Source organism: Carettochelys insculpta, chromosome 4 (assembly GCF_033958435.1).
Source record: "Carettochelys insculpta isolate YL-2023 chromosome 4, ASM3395843v1, whole genome shotgun sequence".
Classification (NCBI taxonomy): domain Eukaryota; kingdom Metazoa; phylum Chordata; order Testudines; family Carettochelyidae; genus Carettochelys; species Carettochelys insculpta.
Window position 1 is genome coordinate 108079848 of NC_134140.1, and position 27135 is coordinate 108106982.

At 42.6% G+C, this 27135-nt stretch overlaps 1 protein-coding gene across 10 annotated transcripts in view; it reads left to right on the forward strand.

Moving 5' to 3' along the window:
- Positions 1-694: 694 nt before the first annotated feature.
- ELOVL6 (ELOVL fatty acid elongase 6) overlaps positions 695-27135 on the forward strand; it is a 115024-nt gene continuing 88583 nt past the window's right edge. For 2 of the 10 annotated variants that reach the window (XM_074993438.1, XM_074993443.1), the window contains exon 1: positions 2100-2526. Coding sequence is in view for 1 of the 10 variants with exons in the window: in XM_074993436.1 (XP_074849537.1) it covers positions 869-957 (89 nt within the window). In the remaining 9 variants the exon portion in view is untranslated. Of the gene's footprint in view, positions 958-2099; positions 2527-10352; positions 10422-17372; positions 17464-27135 lie in introns of those variants that run through there. The other 8 variants (XM_074993442.1, XM_074993437.1, XM_074993446.1 and 5 more) reach the window with 7 other exon arrangements.

Consider the following 27135-nt stretch of genomic DNA (forward strand, 5'->3'; position numbering starts at 1 on the left):
ACGATTTTTAACCTGACAGCATTTATTTAAATTGTTGAGTTTTCTGGCCAGCCGTGAATGTTAGCTGTGCAGAGTGACCAGAATCTGACTGAGGAGCGATTATTTCTAAAGTCAATTGAAGGAAATTATTCAAATGAGTAGTAGTGGGGGAGGGAAAGGAGAGAGAAAATTTAAGGGGGCACAGTTGATCTAATCACCCCCAGATTATCTCCTATCAGAAAGGAAAGAAATGTTAATATTCAAATCCAGTCTGTGAGCCAATGTGCTGCATGTTCTCTCTCTTCTGGTACTAACAGGACTTGCTGTGTCCTGGGATTGCTATGTTTTTATTACTGGAACGTGAAAATCATGGCCGGGGTGGGTAAGGTCACAGCAGCTTCCAGTTCTGGGAGCTTGGGCAGCTTATCTCATTCGCAGCCATAAGGAAGTGAAGTGCTTAGAAGCCACAGAAGCCAACGGTGAGGGCTGATTCTTTTTAAGGCTGCACCTTCCAGCTTTGGTATTGCCCAAGTCCCTTTCTAAACGCCGGGGCGTTTTCGAACCCGCTCTCGGCGTGCGGGAGGAGGTCTGTGCATGGCACGGTCAGCAAGCACAGGCCGAGCTGAACACAGACGGGCACTAAGACCGCAACGCCTCCCTTTCCTCTCAGGGTGGATGCAGAAGCTGAGAGGAGGAGACCTCCAGACACGGGTGGAGAAGGATAAGAAGAGGGGAAAAGCAATGCGAAATCAAGGCTATAGCTGAGAGAGACTGAAAGAGCGGGGGAGAGAGAAAGGGCCGACGGAAGGCAAGCCACGCTGGGGAGAAGCTCGTAAAATAACGTATTTATATTTAGACGCAGGAAAGCATCCCCCTGAAGATTGGTCCAATGAACATGTCAGTGTTGACTTTGCAAGAATACGAATTTGAAAAGCAATTCAACGAGAATGAAGCCATCCAGTGGATGCAAGAGAATTGGTAGGTGATGGTTAATGTAGTATTTACCAGTAGCTACTGTAGCTGTCTCTGAGCATGTGTGTGTTATAGCTATGGATGGATTAGACATAACTGACTACAGGGGAACCGCTGAGCCAGTCTCTGCATATTACTGGGTCTGATGAGCTGCAGTGGTGTGGGTATGTATGTGTGTATAAACATACATACCAACACGTCTACAGTGTGTGCATATGCACAATAGTGTGTCTGAATTATTCCAGTGACATAACAAGCCACACAATCACAGCTCAAGGAGACTAAGATTGTGGGACTGCCCTGTTCTTTTTTTTTTTTGTCTAATTTTAAAAACTCATCTAACTGATGGTTCCCCCCGAATAAACAGTGTTCTAATGCGAGAGAACGATTCCCTGCGCTCTCCTTCCATTTTACTTTTGTTCTTCCCCCCTTCTCGGCCGCTCTCCTGCCTTTCCCGGCTCTCTGACGTCCTTCTCTTCTCCTTGCAACTCCCTTTGGTACGTGTGCCCCATTTCCTCTTTCAGGGTCCCCCTCCCCCCCGCCCCAATCACCTCCCTCCCACTGAACGCAGAAGGGCGAGTTGAGAAACAAAACGCAGGGCGATGTGGAGCCCCCTGCTTCAAATAAGAGCTCGACCTGCAGCCATGTTCCTATTAACTTTTTATGCCTGGCTGCAGCCGGGGCGGGGGGGCTTTCGGTGACCTGGATTTACTAGCGCAGGCGGAGAGGAAAGTTAACGCGCGTAGGGGCAGGCGGGGAGTGGGAACGCGTGCAGGGAAAGTTCTCCGGCGGCAGGGCACAGCATGTCTGCGATGGGTGCCCGGAGCGGTGCAGGCGCCGGCGGGCACGGCCGGAGAGAGTGCGGAGCCGCCCGGCAGGGGATGTAAAGGGCATGTGCGCACGCCGGGAGGGTGCGGGAGAACAACGACCCGCTGCATCCCGTAGGTGGAAGGGCGGATCCAGCAAAAGCCCGTGATGCGCTCTGCCCAGCCCCCGCCTGGCGGCTTTCCTAGAGCCGGCAGCTTCCGGCTCTCTCGGGCGAGAGCGGGCTCCCGCTCGGGTGCTGCCAGCCTAGCCGGGGGGCTTTGCTCTGTCCGGGCCCGCGGCCGCAGCGCCACCCGGCACTGCAGAGCCGCCATCCGCCCGGCCACACACACACGTGCGCGTCTCTCCGCTGCGCTCGCCTCCTTTTCAAATCCTCCACTCCTCCCCCTTCCGCTCCCTGCAGGGCTGGACCGGCCGCTGCTGTGGCAGATCAGCGCCCCAGGAGCTGCTGCCCTCGCCTCTAACCCTCTTCCCCGGCGTCCGGCCTGGGAGGGATGGCGAGGGGGCCCTGCCCTGGGACTGGGGTGTCTGCAGCTGAGCCGGGGCTGGCTCTCTTCCCTGCAGCGGACGCAGTTGCAGGCTGGCGTGCAGCGGCACACAGCAGCTCCGGGCAGGCGGGGCTGGACAGGACAGGGCAGGGCAGAGGACGCCTGTAATCGGGAGGAAGAGAAACATGGCAGTCCCCGGAGTGTCAGAACTGCCAGCCCCGAACTGAACAATCGGAAGTCAGCACCTCCCCCCCACCCAACGGTGAGAATGTCTTAAAATAATGAGCTTTAAAACTACCACTAAACATGGGGGCCTCTCCCTGTGCCCTCTGGTGTCTGCTCCGCGGGGGTCAGCTGTTTGGAGGTTTTCTCTGCAGCCAGGAGAGCTACAGACGTCCTTTGGTTAGGAATGAAAGCCAGGAGTCTTAGCTCCTCACCTGCTTCCAGCAGCTGGGACTTTACCAAACAGCCAAGAATCATGAAACTCACTATACAATCAACAAGTGAAGAGCAGAGCCCCTAGTGCTGGCTCACTGCCTCCCCTCCCCTCCCCCTGTGGTTTGACTATAGAAGTGCCTTGCCAGCTTTATCCTGGGGCTGAATTCCTTTGTGCCGCCCTTCCCCCATGTCCTTTATTCCATTTTCTGCTCCTGCTTCTTTGCCTTTTGTTCCTTGCCCCTTGACCACTCTGTCTCCTGCCCTCTCATTCCATCCTGTGTCCTGAATATTCCTCTGCCTTGCTGAACTTGCTGGACTCCACAGCCTGTGCTTTTCTTAGGAGTGAGAAGCTGTGTCCTCTGCCCTTTAGCCATCTCCCTTCTTCTGGTTCCCACCTGAGCTCTTTACCTCTTCTCCCCTTCCTGTTGCTGACTTCTCATTCTGTAGCCCTCATCACTCTCACTCCCACTCCCATTTCACTGAGATGCTCCAGCTTCCTGTATCTTATCCCTTATTCTCTACATCTGCCTTCCAGTGCACGCTTATCCTTCAGCCTTCACTTCCTGCATCCAGCTCCTGCTTAGTGCTATCCCCCTCTCCCTGCTTCCCTTCCCTTTGCCCCTGAGGCTTGCTTGTTTTGCTGTTGTCTGTCCCCAAATCTCTCATTTCTTTGCCTTCCCCTCATATCCTGTGTCCCATCCTTCACTCCTTTACCACACATCTCCTGACATGTCCCTACCATCTTTCTTAGCATCCTGCTAGCTCAGTGCTTCACACAGTATCTTCCCTCTTTCCTTGATGGTGATGGGTGAGGGATAGGAGGCAGTTACAGGCAAAGGCTGTATGTACATCCTGGGTTTGCTAAGCCAGTGATTTTGCTGAGATGTCAGGGTTGCTTCTGGGATGGCTCAGGGGCCTATGTGGTTTCTAGAACAGGGGTGAATTAAAATGATCATTAAATGCTTTGACATTTCTGCTCACCTGCGGGAGAGACAATTAGGGAAATTTCCTCCGGAAGGTTACTCAATGATGTACTCTGTTTAGCCTGATTGTGTTACCTTTGTTTGATCTTATTTTCTTAACTTTTAAAAATCCTTTTAGGCTTAGTAATTCTGGGTCTTGTTCCTTTTGTTCCTTCATGATGTAACATTTCAGCAAAAGAGTGGAGGCAGGGATAGTCAATAGGTGAATTGCAGGCTAAATCTGGCCCTCCTGTTTCTTTTGAATAGACTGCAACATCTTTTTATTTGCTTATTGTTATTGTTCCTTTGTATTATTTTCTCTGAAGTCTGGACATTGACTATGCTTTGACCAAGAAATTTGGACCTTGATAAAAATAATGGATGACTTCTAAGGGGAAGAAACTGTTGCCTGAATAAATACTTTCATAAGCCCACCAAACAAGTTGTGTGGCCTAATATGTTGAATGTACAACTGGGTGTCAGTTTCCTGTGATCTCAGCTTTGCTGCACTTCATTATGTGACCATCACTTCTGGGCAGTTGTGGTACTGCTGTGTGCCTCAGTTTCTCCAGTTGTAAAATGGGATTAATATTGTTTGCATAAGTACCCGATAAGGTGCTTTAAAGATTAATTAGTTCATGTTTTTAGATTGCTTTGAAGACATAAGGTGTTGTATAAGTGCTAGGTAATATGAAAACCACCTTACATGCCTCAATTTACTGCTAAGGTTTGCCTGCTGCAATTCTAATAATAAGCTCCCACTTTCTACATGCAAGGGGGGAGCAAATATTTTCATGCTATTACTTTACAACTGAAGAGCTTTGGTCATCTCTGTGTGAACTCAATCTAATTTCAGTTTTAAGGGCACTGATAAATTAAGACCTCTAGTTCATATTAAACTGTAGGAGAGGAGAGATTTACTCAGGTTTGAGAACATGATGGAAAATGAAATGAAGTCCTGTCTATTGAGATGCTTCCTGCCTTGTGAGTGTCCCCTTGGAATTGCTTGTAGTTGAAGCAGATGAGAAGTTTGTTCAGGAAATTCACCTCCCTAACAAAACAATCATGTTGCCAGCGTTCTAGTTTTTAAGAAAATGTACATGATAAAATTCAGTAAGTAAAGAGCCTGAGGAAAGAGCTCTTTATCTCCTACCAGACATGTCAGTGGGATTTTTATATTTACTATAAGGATAGTAAATGGCTTCTTGACATTGGAATAGGTTTGATGCGGAGTTGTCTGGACCAGTGTAGATAACATAAGGGCCCTAAAATAGACATATTAAAAAGTATGTTTAAGGGATAAGTAACTTAAAATAATAAAATCAGACATTCCACAAGTGGGAGGCTTTATACTAGTGGTTGCAACTGGTATGGCATTTATTATTTTAATTCCATGTTGGAAATGTATCTTGATATCATAACAGGCTACATAAAATAAATCTGCAATCTTTTAAATGACTGTTCTGAATGGATAGGGTGAAATGGACCTAGGGAATTTTACTGGGTCTGCATTTTGAATAGTATGTTTGGAATCCAAATAGTTGATACAGGTTTTCATAGAATACTAAAAATGGAAGGGACCTCAAGAGGTCATTAAGTCCAGTCCCCGGAGGTCATGGAAGAACCAAACACCATCCCTATCATCCCTGTTAGATTCTTAAATGTCTTCAATGATGGAAATTCTACAACCACCCTGGGCAATTTAACCACTCTGGCAGACAATTTTTTCCGAATGTTCAACCTAAACCTGCCTTGCTGCAATTTAAGACCAGTACTTCTTGTCCTGTCACCACAGGCTAAGGAGAATAATTTTTCTCCCTCTCTTTTCTCATAGCATAGAAGTTGAAGCCCACAGAAGAGCATGACAAAAGTGGCTTCATAGCCTTTTATGACTTCTGGATTCTGGACCTCTCCAGTAACCAAAATGTCCTTCTAATGACAGCGGCCAATCCTGGGCTGCCCATGTCAGTGATGCAATCCACAATCCTCCTGACAACTGGCACTATTGGCACATGTCACTCTGCAACTCTGGCCTACACTGGACCTTTGGGCAATGCATGGGAATTAGGCGCTAACTCCTTCTGAATTTGAAAATTTCCCCCTTAGAAGCTTTAAAGAAAGAAGTTCCACTGAGGTATATCTGTCGTAAATCTGGCCTTCCATGGTTTAACTATAGATGTTCTTATTCTCCTCCATGAAGACACTCATCCTGCAATGAGGCACATGGATGGAGTGCTGTGCTGATGCAGTCCCCCCATTGAAGTCTGGGTCCAAACTGGTAACGTAAATACTGTAGTGTAGTGTTTTTAAATGCAGGCAAAATGAACGCTGGTTTACGATCCAAATAAGCTAATATGGCTTGTGTTTTGGTTAATGTGTATATATAGTTCAAATACATCCCTTCAGCCATCCCCACAGAATCTTTGATTCTTTCCTAAAGATTAACAGTGGATGATTCCTCTGGCTGCCAGACAAAGAGCTGGTAATGCACCATTCACTGGAGGTGAGATTACTGACCCAGCAGTTAATTTACAGACTAAAACTATGCTTATTAGGCCCAGTTGCTGTCATATAATCTTACTTCACTTCATGATGTAACTGTAAGTGTATTTTTTCCATACGGCTGGTGGCTTTTTAAAAAATAGCCAACCATTCTGTGTCTCACTCTTGTGCCTGTACTTTAGGGGGTTTGACTTCTGTTGAAGCACGACTGGACCCCAGTACTGATAGCAATGGTTTCTCAAATGATGCAAATCCCCCCTGCCCCCCAAAAATTTTTTTCATAAAAGGGGGGAGGGATATAGCAAGTAGCAAAATGTTCAGACTCTTGCTTCTCCAGCCAAACAGCTGCATGAAGAGTTAATATATTTTTATTTATTTTACTGTATTTCTTTTGTGTCAGGTAGAACATGCATGTAAATAATTTGAAGAACATTTACATTGCAGTCAGATTTACTGTGAAATGAATTCTAGAGCTGGGTTTTAGTTTACAGCTGCAGTCAGTGAGGTAGTGACTAGAAATTAACTGAATGAGCAAGAAATTGCCAGTCTTTCTTTCCTTGTATTCCTGCAGACTGTCTGGTTTGTGGTGTCAGCACTAAGTGACAGTTGTTCCTGTTATAATTGTCTGGCCAATAATAGTTATCTTCTGATGTCTGCTGACGCTCTGTTCACCAATAGGAAAGCCAGAGGTCTGTGCTGACTGCTCGGAGATTATCTATGTGACGTTACGTCATGAAAGGGTTTGCCTAAAATCACACCCAAACTTTACCCCTTTTCTGTTCTGTGGAACCCTGTACAGCTCATAAAATGATGTATGCTACCAGTAGGTACTTCTTCTCAAACTGTTTATTTTGTCAGATTTTTCTTCCAGATTTGCTTATTTCTGAAATGATCTGCTCTCTTTTAAGGAAACAAATATATACAGACCAATATCTGCTTTCATTTAGCACTTTGCAGACCAAATGGAGTTCAGATATAAATAAGAGTGGCAATGTTCCTAATTATGTAAGTTATTTTGCTACAGATATTCTTTGGAGTATATTATAGAATATGGGTATTTAATAAGGAAGTTTTTCTAGAAAATGAAACATTGTGCGAACTAAGGCAGTCATTTATTTAATGAACACAGGTAACTCTTAATTCCTAAACCTGAGACAAATAGAAACATTTCTTCAATTTAAAAACAAATTCTATCAGCTGCAACTGTTTAACTCTTTATTGCCTGAAACTGTAACATTGCAGCACTGAGAACTTGAAAGCTTGGTTACAAACATCCTTGAACTGTTGATTTTTTTTCAAAGCTGGGGAAAGTGTAAAAATAAAGAGCATAACCATTGATAGCTCAATTGGATTTTTAAAATTTGTTTGTGTTACGTAATTTGCATAAGTACCATAGCTATAACATGAGTGTTGTCCACAAATGGGGACAGCTTTTTTCTGGTCTTCTTGAGCTGTGCTCAACACAGGTCCAAGGTTGGAAGCATGTAGGGAGGCTAGAGATAGGTTTAAGCCAATTTTGTGTTTTTTCCCCAATCCTGGGTTCAGCTTGTTCTCTGGCATAAATTAGAATCATAGGCCTGGAAGGGATCCCATTAAGTCATATAGTCCAGTTCCCTGCACTGAGACAGGACTAGGTATTATCTTGACCTTCTGTGACAGGTGTTTATCTGACTTCTTTTTAAAAGCCTCTAGTGGTGGCAGTTCCACAACCACAGTAGGCAATTTATGCTTTTAACTACACTTACAGTTAGGAAGTTTTTTCCTAATTAAATTTTCCTGTTGCAGTGTAACCCATTACTACTTGTCCTGTCTTCAATGGCTAAGGAGAACAATTCATCACTGTCTTTATAATAACCTTTTACATACTTGAAGATGGTTCTCTTGTGCTCTCCCCTCCACCCCACCATCCAGTCTTTTCTTCTCCAAGCTAAACAAACTCAAATCTTTCAATATTTCCACAAAGCTCATGTATTCTCGATCTTTAATTATTTTTGTTCCCCTGCATTGGGCTTCCTCTAGTTTGTCTAAATCTTTCCCAAAGTGGGGTGCCCAGAACTGGGCACTGTATTGCACCTGACGCCTTGTCAGTGCTGAGTAGAGAAGAATGTGTCTTGTCTGTCTTACTGTACTCCTGCTAAGACATCCCGGAATGATGATCTCTCTTTTTTTTGTAGTGTTACATTGTTGACTCATATTTAGCTTGAGATCCACTGTAACCCTTCCTCCTTTCAGATGACTTTTCACAGTGCTCCTTAAGTAGTCATTTCCCAGTTTGTATACATGCAACTGATTTTTCCTTTTAAGTGTGGTACTTTGCATATCTCCTTAGTGCCTTTCATCCTTTTTGAGACAATTTCTCCAGTTTTTCAAGGTAATTTTGAAGTTCAAGCCTGTCCTCAAAAGCTTTTGCAGTACCTCCCATTGACTGCCAACTTGTTCTCTGTGCCACTATCTAGGTCACTTATTGAGTTATTGATAGAACTGAACTGAAGGTGACAGATCCCTGTAGGGCATAACTTAGACGCAAACCGAAGGTCGTTCTAACTTGTGTCCCATGCTCCATGTATCCTGAAAGTCATCCCAACTGCCAAGAAGGCGAAAGTATAAGGATGCTTCCTAGCATCTCAAGCAACATCTTCTGCAATAGGGACAGAGACTGTAAGCCCAGTTTTACAGCTATTTTATGCCCCTGGAACCCCCAAACACAATTTCAGTGAAGCCAAGAATGTAGTTTAAGATGTTTAAAAGTACAGCATTCCTTTAACTGTACTCAGATGCCTGCATTGTGTTATTATCAGAGTTTGTCCAACCCACAGTGAAATGCACTCCGAATTATTACCCATTACTGTTGTGTATTTGTATTACTTTAGCAACTAGAGCAGTGGTTCCCAACCTTTTCCAGACAGGGATCCGTTTTGACAATTCAGGAAGGTTTGGTGACCCAAGGCAATTCAAAAACAGGGCAGGGGTTTGGAAAGCAGTGCCGTAGCTAGCTAATTTTGTGCCTGGGGCAAGAATATAAAATTATGCCCTCTCGTGTTTTATATATTCATAGTAGTTATTTCATAGAAAAAGGGGAATACATTAATAATAATATAACATGTTTATTATAGTTATAGTTGATCTGACTTGTGGTGGGGGAAAGACCCTCATCCCCAAACCATTCCCCCAGCTTAAACCCCACACTCAGAAGCTGGAGGGGTTGCGGGGTCACAGTGAGGGACTGGGGGAGTTGCACTTAGAGGCTGGAGGGATTGGGGGATGGGGAGAATTGAACTTAGGGGCTATGGGGAGTTGCACTCAGGGCCTGGAGGGGCTGGGTGAGTCATGCTCAGTGGCTGGGAGGAGATACCAGCAGAAAAATGAAAATTGACAAATCAGCTACACAGAAGAGAAGTGGGAGAGAAAGGGGAAAGGCAGGAAGAGGGTGAAAATTACTTACTGCAAGAGTCTATTAAGTGGCTTGCCTGGGATGATGATGAATATCAAAGGTGGAGAAGCTGTCTTTGTAATGCGTAATTGCTTCTATATTGATAGAGAGAGCTGCTGGATGTGGCAGCCTTAAGGAGCTCCAAATGGCTCCCTTAAGAGCCCCATGCAGCTTTGAGCTGCTGGCGACCCTTAACAAATCTAATTGTGACCTATAGGTTGGGAATCCCTGAACTAGAATCACCAAAGTAGGACAAGGGGCATCATTATGCTAAGACATCTACAATCATGCGGTAAAAACAGTCCTCTCCCCAAACAACTTACAAGTGAATGAAGCAAACAAGTAGTATGGAAGATGGAAAGGAGAATCAGATAACAAAGTGAAAACAATAAGTCCTTGTGGTACCTTATAGAGTAAAACATTTTTGGAGCATAAGCTTTCGTGGGCAAAGACCCACTTTGTCACATGCATCTGACAAAGTGGGTCTTTGCCCATGAAAGCTTATGCTCCAAAAAAATCTGTTATTTTATAAGGTACCACGGGACTTCTTGTTTTTACAGATACAGACTAACAGAGCTCCCCTCTGATACTTATAAAAAAGTGAGCATCCTTTCACCTATGCTAGTGGTTTGCCTTGCAAGTGCAACGTGTTTAAAACCCTACTAAAGCATGTCAGTAGGCACAGAAGAACTAAGAACATGTTTCTGTTGCCCTCAACAAACTAAAAATCAAACAGCTGGGTCATTGTCATTACAGGGCCTGATTCTGAAATTCTGATCCTGGCAGAATTACCATTGAAGTCAATGGGAGTTTCGCCTGCATCAGGTACGAGTCCTAGACCATATAAAAACACAAACCAAAGTAGAAATGATGACATGATAATAAAATACAGTATAAGTTCAATTAAATGGCTACACACACGCATCTTCACTTTTGCCACCCAGTTCATGCAGTGGTGTACATATGGGTGAGACAGCGAAACCTAGGATTGCTCTGTTAATGTTCCTTGTCTGAGTTATTGCTAAATATGGGACTGATCCTTCTCTTTGTCACCTTGAGTGGAGAGCACCATCATCTTTCAGAATACGCTGGAGATGCAGAAGTAGGGGGTGCGCCACATCAGCTGCATTTGTTTCTACCCCACTGGGGGTTAAGGCTCTATGGCGTTGCAAAGGGATGGCGCGAGGGAGGAATGTCAGCAGAGGTGGGAAACGTACCCAAAAAGTTGTTGAATAAAAGTGCAGCTGCTTTGGTGGGAATTGGGGATTGTACTTAAGTACAAGTTTCTGGTGTCCTGCTGGAAAACCACTTGAGAAGAAGTACGCACATGCACACACACACACATCACATCTAGATTGTATACAAGTATCCAGAAGTGAAAGCAGCTGCACATTTACTCGAGTAACTTTTTGGATACTTTTTCCCCTGCTGAATGTCCAGTGTATGGCATTTATTGGGCATGAATGTAGGTGGGTGGGTGGGTGGAGCATATGCAGCAAATACCAGTGTTTGCAAAGGGTTGCAAAGAATACTAAAAAGAAAAATCCTAACTCTCAAGATAGGTGTGTCAACATCTGTACCCAGGCTCATGTAAACTCGCCACTGTTGCCCATCGTCTCCTATTCACTCCATGCTCATAGTGTTTGAACACATCCCTCATGCGGCATCCTTAACTTTTAAGTTTCTGAGAGCCAAGACTTCATTTTCCTTTTGTGTAAATCACTGTTCACATTTATAATGCTGTAGAAATAATAAACAGTAGTAATGATGGGCTACAGTTCAACACTGGATGCAATAGTTGGTCTTTATGATCCATTCCTATGTTTTGTCTCCACATGCATGCATTTGATTTAGCTTCTTAGTCCCCATCCAGAATGGAAGGAGGGGACATATTCTGTGTGCTGTTTTGACTTTCCAGTGTATGACATGTGAAACCTTGTAAATTGGCACCTGGGGCAGTTTGGACTATGTGGGGATTTAAAAACTGGTATTTCTAGTTATGGGGTGAGTTCTCTGTTTTGTCTACTGTGGTGAAAGTGCCAATCTATATGTATAATTTAATTTGATCCTTCTGCACCCTAAATAAATGCAGTAGATACAAGGAACAGTCACTCATCAGTTCTGTCTTTAAAAGTCAGTCCCATATGTGAAGAAAAACAAATGTATCTGAATACACTTCAGCTGCTAACAGTTAGCTCCTTTTGTCATGAATGATTTTTGACTACACGTTGAATTTCTCTACTCTGGCACCCTTGGGACCTGACCAGTGCTGAACCAGAGAATTGCCAAACCCTGGGAGGTCAATATTGTCTAGTGACATTGGTAACACTTCTGCTGCTTAGGTAAATTAGAGCTAAATAACAGCACGGACACTGACGGCCAAGACTGGTGCCTGTAAACAAATGTTATGGGACCATGGGAAACTTTGCTATATCCATGATAAGTGGAAGTCTGGCTAACTAAAGTCATGTTGGACCACAGATGTTGCTGGACCAGAGAGTTCTAGAGTAGAGAGGTTCATTCTGTACTATCGGATATAATATTCCATTTATAATTTTCAATTTTTAATCAAACATTGAAAATATACCACATTACTTAGGTTGTGGAATTCTCTCTTCCTTGAATATTTCTAGTAACACATTTACTGTTATCAACCCTTTGCGACCTGGTTGTCCTCAATATCTCTTGTGTAAAATCAGTAAATATGATCAACGAAGGAGATTGTTATGGACAGTAACAAACAGATATAGTCTGATTAAAATCTTGTGCAGTAATATGCCAAGTGAGACAATGCAAACAGTCTGTATTACTTTTTTAGGCTGCAATCTAGTGAACTCCCTGGGGGCAGACTCCTGTTTTCGGCTGGGCTCCATATGGACATGGGTCCACTCCTGGGAAGTTCATTGAAGGAGCAGTATTGTGGTTTACTATGTTTATATGCCTGTGACTTCAGACTTTACCTCCAACATTAATTGATGCCTGAGAGTACACTGGGCATAAAGGAAATCCCTATTCTTTTACAAGAGCAGGGTGAGTTTCTGTACATTCTCACGATACCTGCTGTTAGTGGCCAATGTATTCAGCAGCAGTGGGAAAAGAAGCCTTTCCTCAATGACACCAAATGCGAGGTAGGAAGTTTACTTCACAGACAGTCCCTGGAGAGATGGGTGGGGAATAGACTACATGGCCCCTTCCTGAAGACATTGAGAATTGTCAGCTGTTACCACATGCTGGGTCTTTCCTGCTTGATCAGGAGACTGGAGTGCGGGAGCGAGGCTCTGGCTGCTGTATGGAGGAGATGTTCAGGATTATGAATCCAGCAAAACTCATCTGATCCTTCAGCTTTCACTTGAAAAACACAAAGTGAAAACAGAAGTCATAAAACTGATGAAAACTGAACCTTCTCAGTAAACCTAATCAAAATTGATGTGAGCAAAGTTTTGCATCACTGCATGCAACAGGTTGTTTTTATGTTTGTAATTTTCTGGGGGTTTTTCCCCCCAAAAACCCTTCTTAGCTTCCTGTTGAAGTGCTCAAAGATTATCATGTCAGAAGGGACCAGTGCAGTTACCTGGTCTGACTTCTGCATATACCACAGACCATAGAACTTCCCTGAGTTAACTGCTGTGTGAACTGGAGCATATCCTCCAGAAAAATATCTAAGCTCAATTTAAAAATTGTCAATGATGAAAAATCTAGCACAACAGTAGCAAATTTGTGTAATGGTTAATTACCTTCACTATTAAATATTTGCACATTATTTTATGAAGTCTGAATTTGTCTGCCATTAACTTCCAGCCATTTAATCTTGTTAGATCCTTGTCTGTTTGGTCAAAGAGCGCATTATGAGATATGTGTTCCCATGTAGGGCCTTATAGTTAATGAAAATGCCACCCCTTAAACTTCTCTGTGGTAAGCTGAATGGATCAAGCTCCTTGAATCTATCACTATCAGAAATGTGTCCCAATCCTTTATCATTCTTGTGGCTGTTGACTGACTCCTCTCCAATTTTACAACATCCTTCTTGACTTACAGACCCCAGAAATGGACACAGTATTCCAGAAGCAGGTGTACCAGTGTTAAAACCAGAAGTAGTAACCCCCACACCCACTCTTGCTTGAGATTTTGCCCCCCGCCCTCCATTTATGCAGCCAAAGATCACATTCAACCACTTGGCTACAGTGTCACACAGGGAGCAGCTGTTTATCTGCCCCAATACCCATGTCTTTCCCTCCATTCTGTCTTCCTGAATACATAACTTTATATTTTGACTGTATTAAAACACAAATTGTAGGATGGGCGTATGCAAACCAAGTGTACCAGATCACTTTATCAGTTACTTGTCCTTGTCATTACTACCAAATTATTGAGTCATCTGCAAACTTTCTGACTTTTTTTTTCCATTTAATAAAAAAATCTTAAATAGCATAGGGCTGAGAAGCAATCCATGTGGGACCCCACTAGAAATACAACTGCTGTGCTGATTTTTATTTCCTTCTGGCTTCTTAATGAAACTAAGATGCCATACCAAGTCAAATGCCTTATGGAAATCTAAGTATATTACATCAGTTCTATCACCTTTACCAACCAAACTTGTACACTCATAAAAAATAGTTATATGTGGTCTATTTTCCATAAACCCAAATTAATGGACATCCTCTCTTAATTCTTTACTAATCAATTCCAGTACGAAGCTGACAAACCTGTAATTATTTAGGTCATTCCATGTACCTTTTTTAAAATATTGGCACTGCATTAGCATTCTTCTAGTCTCCTGGAAATTCCCCAGGGCTCCAAGAGTTGTTGAAAATAAACTCAAATGCCCCAGTGAGCTCAGTCAGTTCTTCTGAAACCCTTGGGTGCAGGTTACTGAGATCTCCTGTTTAAAAATATAGCTACTGTTTAACATCCTCTTGAGTTCCTATTGACCTGGAATATGTTTCATCATATAATATAATTACCTCTGTTTTTCCCCAAATACAGAATAAAAATATTTAACACTTCATCCCTTTGAGCATTATGTACTATGTACATAATGTACATTATAGTACATTATGTACTATGTTCATCTAGTAATAGACACATACTATTGTTGGCATTCTTTTTCTTCCTTATAAACTCAACCCCTTCCTCTGCCCCCACATACGTTTTTATTCTTAACACTGCTAGCAACAGTTTTTTTTTCCATATGTACTTTTGGTATCCCTTATCTTTTTCTTTTTTTTTTTTTTCCACAATTCCTAAATTCTGATTAGTATTCATTAGTATTAATTTCCTCTTTATTCAGTTTGTTATATATTTAAAAAATCATAACTGTCATCACTTCCCCTATAACCCAAGTTGTTTTTGTTTGTTTGTTTTAAATAGTATGGCCTTTTGTGATAGCTGGTAAAATGTTCTTAAACTGTTTCAGATTATTATTATTGTTACTGTTGTTATTTGTGTTTAAATTTTCTCAACAGATTTGGTTCAGCTTTACAAAAGTGGTCCTTCTAAAGTGCCAATAGTGGATATTAATGGCTTTGACTCTTTTCTGTTTGCACATCACAAATATGGTCACTGAAGAAAGATAACAATTTTTGTTGCGTCATTCTTTTCCTAGTTTAGAACTTAGTAAGCAACTTAGAATTGAATTCTTGTTTTTATTTTAATTATACATGGCCTGACGGATGATGTGGAACATTCCATATTATTATAGTATATATTTCGTAGAGACTACAGACCACAACAAGGCCAGGTCCGGTTATGTTGGGTACTATTCTAGTATGTGCCCCAAGGTTAGACAAGACTAACAGGTGGGTGAAACACAGTCTGGGTGTGTCCACACTAGGAAATAATGTCAAAGTTAACTTCAAAGTTAGGCTCAACTTCGAAGTAGCCGCCAGAGAGTCTACACACATTTCCTTTACAACTTCGAAGTCGGGAGCCCAGCTCCGAAGTCCTTACTCCATTCCCAGAAATGGAGTAGTGCCCTACTTTGAAGTTTAACTTCGCAGTAGGGTGTGTGTGTAGACTCTCAACTTTGAAGTTGCTTAGTTTGAAGTTGTACTTCGGCGTAAGTAACTTTGATGTTATTTTTGTAGTGTAGACACAGCAGTGTGATCTCCCCCCCCCCCATGCCCCCACAATGGTCAAAACAAATATTGGAATTGGTGTCTGTAATGCAAGAGTGGGATCACCTGTGCTGTGTCATCCCCGTCGCTGTGAACTTTGTGCCCAGTGGCTTGATGGAAATAGCGGCTTTTGTGCCAGGAAGCAGAGCCGGCAATACCTGTATGGTGGGGATAGGGAGGAGGGTAAAACAAACATGCAAAAAGTCAACCTCGGAGTTAGCAGACTTTGTCTGCATAAAGAAGAAGCTAAAAGAAACTGAAATCTGTCTACCTGTGACCACTCGCTGTTGGTGCCAAGTGTCCAAAATAAGTTAACCCACTTTAAACAGCAATAAAAATGTATTACACACAGAACGTGCTGTCTTATTTGGAAAGATTCAAAAAGCTTTACATACTTCCTTCTAGGACATGGAGTCATTTCACATTCCATTGGAAGGCAGCAGTGACTTAATAGGGGCAATGCTGCCAGACAGCTTTCCAAGCAACTTTAAGGCAGAAAATAAAATGGAAGCTTGGGAAAACTGCAAAGTAAAACATTTGAAATGCTGATGTCCCAAAGAACTGTACGGTCCATAGACATGCTAAATCTCTGAAATGGTTTCTCACTCTGACTCCCATTTAGCAATTTTGAGTGAACAGTCAGACTCTCTGTAGATCTCAGGCCAGATTTTCAAGTGTTCACCACTCACAGAGGAAGCCTGATTTACCAAACTCTTCAGCTCCCATATACATGATTGAATAAGGGACAGATTTCAAAATTGCTTGGGACCTAGTAGCTCCCACTGCAGTACTGTTGTGGCCAGATTTTTTAAAAGACCTTAGTGCCCAGGGCACTGCACTCTGAAAACTGAAAATGCAGCCATTTATTTTAGTGCCCAAAAGGGATTTATGTTCAGTTTGAAAAGCTAGATTGTGGATGCTGCAGTCTTGGCAGCTGTGCCTCCACAAAACATTGTCTTGACAGCCTTGGAGACTGAAGTCCTCTGTTCAGCCACCAAACTGGTACAGGGTGAGCAGTGGCAATGAAGGGTCCCCTGTACACTTCTATAAGTGTGCCTCACTTTTACCCTGCCAGACGCTGGTGTTTGCTGACTGCCCACAAGAGTCCAAATTGCTACTCATTCTTTTATTAACAGCTATATATTGCTTTGTGCATTTTGCACTTCAAACACTTTGCAGACTTTATCTATTTAGTATTAATATGTGGTGGTTGTGTATGTGCTGTGGACTCCTGTCTACTAGGAGCTGACTGGAACCTACTTAATTGTCCATAGGCTTCCAATCAGCTGTGAGATGCCTTTACATTTCAATCACTAGAACAAGCAACCTGCAGAATAAAGACTCTGCCATGTTAGCCAAATTAACACTGTATTGTTTGGGAGAGAACTGTGAGCCATCTCTAGTCTGCAGGGTATAAGCATTGATGCTGCCTTTATGTGAGATACTAGCATCGGCTAAAGACCAGTTTTGGACTATGGTTTGTCATCTTGCTCTGTAGCTCCATAATTTTTATTGCCTTCCATTGTCTCAATCTTGTTCTACCTTTCCCTTTTCCTTCCTTTACCCTTTTTCATCTTCCTCCTTCTCCCTTTGTCTCTGTCTCTCTTTGATCTTCTCTGTATTTTATTCATTTATTTATTTATTTATTTTTATTTACAAACAGCCAGGTGAGCAATGCTGGTGACTGGGAGTAACACAGAGTTCCTGTGCAGAAGAGCTTGCCAGCAGTACTGATTGTAGAATAAAAGTGACAAGTCAGTTTCAATCTGAGCTGAAGGTGCTGGAAAACCATTTCTGCATGGGGATGTTGCATTACTACAGTCTTGCTGCATCTGTAATTGGTGACCATGTTGTAGATACTACTAACTGTAAGGTGCTAACACATCACCTCATTCAGGTGTACCATGGAGAGGGAGACTCAATCAGTTGTCAGTTGAAATGAAGACAAGCAAAACCCCTCAGTGGGGACCTAATGTTGTCCTTAATACAGACAAAGGAAACCGAGCCCTATTCTATGCAGCCGTTTTGGGTGCAAGCCAATAGGCTCGAAAAAGGGCAAAGGAAAAAAACCACAGGTTTATTTGAATGTTTTTATTTTCAGATAGTCTCTGTTACAAAGAACCACCAAAACTATTACTATTTATCAGTTTCATTACGGCAGCATCCAGAGGCCCAAATCTGCATCAGAAATTGATGTATGTGCCCTGTAACACATCCTCAACTGGTGTTAATTGTTATAGCACCCTGGAAGTCACCAGAGCTATCACAATTTATATCATTTGAGGATCTGTACCTTTATATGCATACACAGTCAGTCAGTCAGTCCCTGCTCCCAAAGAATTTAGAATATGAATAGACAAAGGAAGGATTATTATTTGAAGATGGAGAGCTGGGTACAGAGATATTGCATGACTTGCCCAACATCACACAGGACGTCTGAGACAGAGCCAGGAATTAAACCTAAGTCAGTGCCTTAACCACACACCCTTTTTTGCTAGTGTCTTTAATGGCATCTCATAACTGTGTGGATTTACCAAGTAGCCACACATGGCTTGCTTCGTAAAATCAGCCCTGCCATTTTTGAGTTGGTCAAAAGAAGTCTGTTACTTTCAGTAACTGGTTTACTTTCATGTATTGATTGGGTTATTGTGGTGTTGTCTTTTGGTTCTGAAAATTATCAGAACAGAGATATACACTGAAATCTCAACTCAGTATAGATAGTGAAATATTTGTTTATAAACTTAAGGTGCGTAAAGCAACAGAAACAACAGTTGTTTCACAGGAGGAAGGAAATAAATAAAAGCTTGCAGTGAATAGCCAACAAAATCATGTTTGCAAAAATAAACAAGTGTAAGGGAAAAAGCTGTATACAAAAATAATGTAATAGTACACTGAGTTTTGCTCTGTATCTTTATGGACATCTGATATTAGTGGGTGCAAAGCCACTGAAGTTAATGGAGTTCTCTAATTCAGATCATAATCGTACAAACATAATGCTCAACTTTTTACACATCCGAGCGTTCAGTGAGACTGAGCCCATGGGGTTATTTTCAAATTTGAGTTCTGGCTCTCACCCATAATTTTTATTGTTGTTAGAAGAGAAACATTTTAAAGACAATTTAACCATTTTATTCCCAAAGTTTACTGTAGTATCTCTTTACTCACAAAGAGCAACTTCACATTCAAAGGATCCTGACGGGCATTCATTCCACATTCAAAACTTCAGCTGGTGCAAAGAGCAGTTATAGGAGTGTCAGGAGTTCAGGCTTGAATTGTAAAGGTATGTCTACATATTGTAGCATAATACCCATGGCAGCTCGCTCAGGCTCTGGCAGTGTAGATGTTTGGGCTTGTGCTGGAGTCTGGGCTGTGGGATCCTTCCTCCTTGGGGGGGAGGGGTGGGTCTCAGAGCTTGGGACTCCAATCTCAGCTGTTTTATAGCCCCCACAGTCCAACCCCTAAGGGCCCTAGTGTACTGACATAGCCAGTCACGGGGTTTTTATGGTGTATGTATTCTAAGTGACTTTGGCTAAAGTAAATCAAAGGAGGAATATACCATTAAATTTAAAATATATGTTTGTGTTCTTCCTGTTTCAGCAGCTTGACCATAAGCATTGTTTAGTGTTGTCTTGCCTTTCTCAGTTCAACAATATGAAGCATATAATGCAAGAATAAGCACATTTCATGTGCTGTCCATACATTTCAGTTAGACTTGGTGGTGAAGTTGTTTGAGAGAGACTGTAACAGAATAAGCCAGTCTAGCCTTGGCAGTATAGGCATTTGTTCAGTTGGGCACAGGAGCCAGCACAATTTAGAGTAAGTGTTAGGCTCCTGCTTGGGCCAAGTAGTGAGAGAAGTAGAAAGGTGTCTCCTAGTATTTGCTGCCATCCCCTCTGCATGCACAGAAGTACTCACACCCTAACTTCACCCTCCTTCCTAACTCTGAGTGAATGTTGCCAGGACCCCAGGTTACAAAGCAAAGATGTTTTGGGTCCCTATTCCATCCATGTACGATGACAGAGTAATCTTTGCAAAATCCAACATGAAAATTTCCATATAACCCAACATGAAAATTCCAAATGAAGTCAATGGCTAAACCTCCACCAACTTAGAGAAGTAGAAGTGCAACATAAACTCAAGTCTAGCAAAAATCATATAATTTGATTGGTTTGGCATATTCACAATTAGGATTTATTACAATACCTGCTAAAGGTTCCAAGTGGAGATCAGGATTCCATTGTGATAGGCCTTATAAAAACATATAAGAAAAAGACAATGAATAGATTTAGGACAAGACAAAATAGGCAGATAACATGGACCATCTAAGAAAAAGAAGAGGAAGTAACAAATAACTTGAGCTTTTTTAATACAGGTTGGACCTCCCAGGTCCAGCATCCTCAGAAGCTGACTGGTTCCAAATAAGGGGATTTGCTAGTGGAGGGGAGGTCTCCTGCCACTGGTGCCCAGCCTACCTGCACTCTGATTCCGGCCCCACTATTGCTGGTCTCGGCCTCAAGCTTGCTGCAGTGCCCTGTCACTGGCCTCGCTGCCTCCGGCCCTGGCTCTGGCCCCACTGTTGATGGCTGCAGGCTCTGGCCCTGGCCCCAGCCAGGACCACTCCGGCCACGCTGCCGTAGTCTTCGGCCCCAGTTGCAGCTCCAGCCACGTTGCCAAGGGCTTAGCCCTGGACAGGCTACTGGCTGCCAGCTGGCTGCCGTGGGCTTCAGTCTGGGGTGCCATGGTCCGGGAACATGCATGATCCTACCAGACTACAGATGTTGTTGAACTAGAGAATCTGGGTTTTTAGAGGTACAATCTGTATTTGTACATGCTTGTAAAAACCTTAGATTTCATAGTCCATCAAATTCTAGTAGAAGTGTAGGGAACCATCCCATCTTTCTTTCATAATGTACTAGATGCCTTCTTGAGGTCCCTTCCAGTTCTATATTTCTATAATTCTCTGACTGTGCTTTCCATAATAGTAAATTGAATTGGGTTCCTGCTTCCAGAAGCGTGTTGTAGGATTTAGTTTTCTTCTGTTTTCTGTCATCACTGAGGCCAGCTGCACATAATCAATAGACCAGTTGTGTAGGTGCTCTTCTTTCTCCAGCGTTCAACTGTTTGGTGACAACTCCAGTGGTTGCAAGGTTGTGATACGTTCACAACATCCTTCCCAATGGAATGCATATGAGTTCAGAAGAAGGAAGGGTCTGTTGTACATGTGGTATCTGGGATGCTTTGGTTTATCGAGATTAGTAAGTAAGGCAAACATTTCAGTATTTGGTCAATTTAAATTATACCTTCACTGAGAGGGGTTATTTTGTAAAGCACATATATCCTGACAGCACATCTCAGTTATGGTTAAGTTCAGATCACTTGCTTTTTACAGACTGTGTCCTAGTGACCTCCTTCACAATTATATTGGCTTGAAATCTTGGTCACGCTGGTCCCAGTTTGTTGCTGGCGAAAAGCAGGCACAGGCTCACTAAAGTCAAGGGAATTGTATCGCCTTGCACCAGTGATTAATTTGGCACATGAGTTGGAAACATCAGAAGCTCTGTTTATGATTTGAATCTCATTGGAGTTGGAGAGTTCCAAGGAGCCCTCATGCTGTTTCTGTGAAGATCCGTATAGTTTAGAATAATGACACCTGTTTGTGTCTTCTCTTGACCTTATTTTCTCTGAAACATTTGATAAGATCAAAACAAAAAAGCAGTAAAGTAGCACTTTAAAGACTAACAGAATAATTCATTAGGTGAGCTTTCGTGGGACAGACCCACTTCTTCAGACCACAGCCATACCAGAGCAGACTCAATATTTAAGGCATAGAGAACCAAAAATAATAATCAAGGTTGACAAATCAGAAAAAAAAATTATCAAGGTGAGCAAATCAGAGAGTAGAGGGGTGGGGGGAAGGGGAGGAGTAAAGAATTAGATTAAGCCAAGTATGCAAAAGAGCCCCTATAATGACCCAGAAAATTTGTATCCAGGTTCAAACCACGTGTTAACATGTCGAATTTGAATATAAAAGAGAGGTCAGCAGCCTCCTTCAGAACTTTCTTTTATATTCAAATTTGACACATTAGCACATGGTTTGAACTGGGATGTGAATTTTGTGGGTCATTATAGGGGCTCTTTTGCATACTTGGCTTAATCTAATTCTTGACCTCCCCCCCCCACTCTTTGATTTGCTCACCTTGATAATTTTTTCTGATTTGTCAACCTTGGTAACTATTGGGTTCTCTATGCCTTAAATATTGAGTCTGTTCTGGTCTGGCTATGGTCTGAAGAAGTGGGTCTGTCTCACGAAAGCTCACCTAATAAATTATTTTGTTAGTTTTTAAAATGCTACTTTAGTGCTTTTTTGTTTTGATAGTATATGGACTAGCACGGCTATCTCTTTCTCTCTGTTACTAATCAACATTTGATAAGATGTTTCTTTGAAACATTTGATAGGATCATTTCATTGTTTTGATAGAGATCTTTTTCCCCTGCTTTTTCTTCCCAGAGATGGCTTCTGCTGTACACAACATGTCCTGTCTCTCCCCCACAGTCACATTTCTTGGCGAGTCAGGTACATTTGTACAGCTTTGTGCCATAAATAACATACATACCTAGGAATCAGAGGGAGACCAAGCTGTTCAAAGGATTTGTTTGATTCAGTAAGACTTTGAAAAGTTAAAGTCTACTGAAATCATTCTGGGTTGGAAGTCTCTCAAGAAGCATGTCATGAAATGTTCGAACCAAAAAGAACAGGAAAATACTAGAATGTCACAATAATACTACTCCATTTCTCCTGATGTTTAATAATAACAGTAATAGTGAGAACAGCTGTTCTGAACATTGTAATACTAACCTACTTCTCTAAAGGTAGGGTAGTATTTTGAGACTACAAAGCTCCATACAGATACTAAGCATTACAACCAGGCTTAAAAGTATATTTTGGAGGAAATACTCAAAAGCATCCAAGGGATTTGGGAGTGCGACCCCCAGAAGCCTTTAAGTGGGACTTGTGCACTTACATCCCTTAGGTCCTTTTGAAAGTCAGTGGTATTTGTGCTCTCTGGTCCATATTCCCTTCTGTGTACTCAAGCTAAGTGCACACCAGCGCTGCTTTCTGATGGCTGAAGTAATCATGCTGTATAGTCTGCACATCTTATTTATTTTATGTAGACCCTGAACTAGAGCCTGCCCTTTTCTTATTCTCCAGCACAGAGAGCAAGAGTGGTGAATTTCTGGGCATGGATCTTGCACAATTGTGGTGGCATCGGGACAGGCTGCCATAGTGCACATTTTGGTGGCGTTTACCACTGCTCGGAGCTGGAGCCATCAGTGACTTACCTGCATATTTTCCCCATGACTTACTCTGAGTAGTTCCATTAGGTATTGCATGTAGAGAGAATCTGGCCTTTGTTTGCTGTCCCAGTAGCTGGCATGGATGTGGCTTGTGGTGTGTACACCTGTGTTCAGATGTACTCATATGCAGTATGAAAGAGTCATACCTGGCTGTGTGGCCAAGGAGAGAAGGCTCTGCCCCATCAGCACCCAAACATATATAAATCCAGGGATGCAGCTTGCTTCAATAGTGTCCTGGGCTACAAGAATCAGGAGATCTAATTCCGCCTGTTTGGAGCAATGAGCAGGTAACACTCCAGTTTTAAGAATTGGAATATTTACAGGAAGAGAAGTTGTCAGCTGCAGACACAAAGGTCTGTACTTGTGACACCAGTGCCTATGTGCACAAATGAAATTAGTGCTGGAATCCACTCCTTTTCAAGTCTGCCCAGAAATATACCAGTTGGCTTTAGAAAATTTTTGACTGCTGCTTAACATCCAGGTAAACAATGTTATGCTACGTCTACACAAGGACAGAAAGTCAATCCCAGATCCTGAATTCTAGTTACGCCATTAGTGTAGCTAGAATTGAAGTATCAGAATCGACTTCCTGCCTCTGTGTAGATCAGGGTCCTTCAGGCTTGTGCCAATGTGGCTTACTCCATGCGATAGCATGGACTACCAGGGTCAACAGCTGAGCCCAGAGAGAGCAATTTTGCCACATCTTCACAGATGCGGCAAAATTGAGCTCCAAGAGATCAACTGTGGAGCCTTTGATTTGCATAGATTTGGTAAGTGTAGATTTGATAAGTGTAGATCTTCTTTCTATGCAGGACCCACCTAATGATTCTTTTCCTGAGAAGTGCTTGCTTTCCAGAGAATAAGCCATAGCACAAGCAGAGATATGTAAAATAGAATTAACAGTGCCTTATTATGAGATAGGCAAAGTGAATAGGGTAATTCTAACAATATAGTCTTTGTCATGACAGTTTAATGCAGCATTAGTGTGAACTTAGTCCTCTGTTTTAGTAAATATAATTTAAGACTACCTACAGCTCTGTGTCTTTCTAAATGGTACATAGGTTCCCTCCCCTCCCCCCACATACTTTACTGGAATAATTAAAGTAAACTGCAGTGATGCCTTCTGCAAAATGCTGCTGAAATAAACAGCATATATTTTACATGTATCGCAAAAGAGGAAGGCTCTGTTTTGTTTAAGTAAGCAGAGCTGGATGGTGTTCTGATTTCACACATTGACTTTGTCTTGGATGTTAATCACACCCAGAGTTCAAAGCCCCTGCTCAGACTAATGTGTGAGAATGTGCTGATTCACTGTTGTACTGCTTTCCTTCACCGTCCCCTCATTTGTGTTCATCTTTCTCTCAGCAGTACATGTTCTGTACAGACACTGGAGTACACAGAGTATTCACCATTGTCTCAGAGAAAGTGTCAACATTTGAATACAATATTATTGTCCACCTGAAACTTCTCTAACAAGTCAAAAAACATTTTAAAAAAATGAGACTGTGAAAATCCAGTTTTAGTGGGTTTTGTGTACTGGGGCTCATCGAATATCCAAAAACTGAGGACTCTGTAAAAAGCCAATGGCAGATGCAGCCCTGGATTCTTTCCTTATATGCTAAAGGACCTTGTGATTCTCCTGGTACTGCTTGCTATTTACTGCTGAGCACTAACAACATGCTTCAATTTGTAAAAGGTAAAATTATGAACAGGCTCTGACTCCAAAGGGTTTTCATTTCAAGTTACACTGTGACAGACACAGTATGGAGGAGATGCACTGAGACTCCCTAAGAAGAAAATAGCTGGAATAATATATTTAATTTTATTGGTTATATTTATTTATTATGATGGATCACTCGATGATTACCTGTTCTGTTCATTCCTTTTGAAAAACCTGGTAATGGCCACTGTTGGGAGATAGGATATGGGACTAGGTAGACCTTTGATCTGACCCAGTATGGCTGTTTTTATGGTTTCAATACAGGTTGTATGTCCCTGGTTTGGCACCCTCAGGACCTGCGTGGTCCCAAACCATTTTTTCCATCTGAGCATGGAACATATTTTGTTTTGTGCATCAAGGCCTGCACCACCAGTGGGAGCACATACTGGCAGCTGAGGATGCTCTGCTAATCAGTTGGGTGGTACCTGAACAGCTCCTGGGTGGCTGCCCACGCGCACAGTCTGCAGGAGCACGGCTCTAGTCCCCTTTGTGGACCCTCGCTTCCATAACTAGAAAATTTCCAGGCACTCTGCAATCACTTTTTACCTTCTGGGTAGGATGCTTCCTATGTAGTATTTCATCATTGGAGCAAAAATATACAACACTCTCGAGCTCATGCAGAACTCTATTTGAGGGGGTAGTGAGCCTCTTATCAATAACTACAAACCCTTAATTTTTGAATTTAATATTCCATCCATGCATATTTGTCAGTGAAATTTGGTATGCAGGGTTCTAGTCAAACAATCCTTTTCTTTGCACAAATCAAAAACAAATCTTGTTAAAGGTCTTGGCTGTAAATCTTGTGTAGGTACATGTCAACAGAAGTGGGATTTGTCAGGTATGGAGAACTTTTGTTCATATGATTCTAAGAAGTCTTCTTGAAAACTGAATTTTGAATACAGTTTATGATGTGGTCCAAAAGGTTGTTGCTTTGGGGGCGGGGGGAGGGGGAGCATGAAGGACAGATGAGGTAGGAGGATTGTATACTAGCCTTTCACCTCTTGAACTCCTGGGTTCATATCAGTGGCAAATGAGAAATAATTCACAAGTCTGGCCTTAGGCAGAGCTGTCCTGTCCATACGATGGGTCAGGGTGGCCTCCCCAGGCTCTGCACTTTGGGGGGCCCTGTAATGGCTGCCTCAAACTCTCCTATGGGGAAGACCAGGGTGGCCAATAGGATTGCCTGGGGGGCAGGGGCTGGGCATGGGGCAGCAGCAAGGGTCAGCCCTCTCCACCCACCTTCCCCTTCACACTTACCATGGTGAAGGGAGCCAGAATGGCCTGTCAGCCAACTCTGCTCCATCCTGTTGTGCTTGACTTCACTGTAGCAGCAGGAAGCAGAGCTCCCTCGGTGCTCTGCTTCCCACAGCTATGGAGAAGTGGAGCTCAGCAGGCTGGGAGAGGGTGGCAGAGCTGGCTGCTGACTGATTGGGCTCCTGCTCCTGCTTCTGCTGTGGGGAGGACCCCTGCTCCAGGCCCTTCTCCCAGGTAATCCCCCAGCTTGTGTTGCTTGGGGACAGAACTTCAGCAAGGGGGCAGGGCTGAGCGGGGACAGGGCCTGGGAGAGGGGTGGAAGAACAGGGCTGGAGCCTGCAGCAGGGGTGGGGAGGGTGCTTGCCATGGGTCCCACACCCAGAGGTGGGGGAGATTGCCACAGGCCCTATTTCCTCCCTAGGGATGGTCGTGGTCTTAAGGCTCTTCTCTGCAACTATTTCATACAGAATGATGATGACCTTACTACCGTTTACTTAGGCAAAACTTCCACTGATACCCTAGAACAGGAATTTGTATTACAAAATGACACTTAAAGGAGCCATATGCAGATTGCCAACTTAATTTTACTAACCCTTGTGTCAAGGGCATTCTGACTATTGATCTTTGATCTCTTCAGAGGAACAGGAACAACAAGGTTGTTAACTTTGGTTAGATTGGCTCACTCCATCTAATATTTAGAAATGGCAGATGCAGATTGACATTTGTATATTAAAATAACAGAAGTGAATGAAATTGGTGAGACGTGAAAATGTGATATTCTGCATCCTCAATTATGTGCCAAATTTGGCCAATAATTCCCTCATTGTCACATTTCTCTCGTAAATAATCACATATACTATGGACCAAATGAAAGTTCCAGCAGTTCCCACCATTGTTTGCCCCTTCTAGCTGAAGGTTTTTTGTATAAGTTATGTGAAACTTTCCTTTTGTATACTGTCCTAGAATTATAGAAGAGCGAATCTTTTTTAAAAAATAATAAAAACATAACATTGAATTCTACAAGGTCATTTATAAACCTCTTACATCCTGAAGAAATTATATCTGTATTAATATACTGACAGATTGTAAGAAAAAT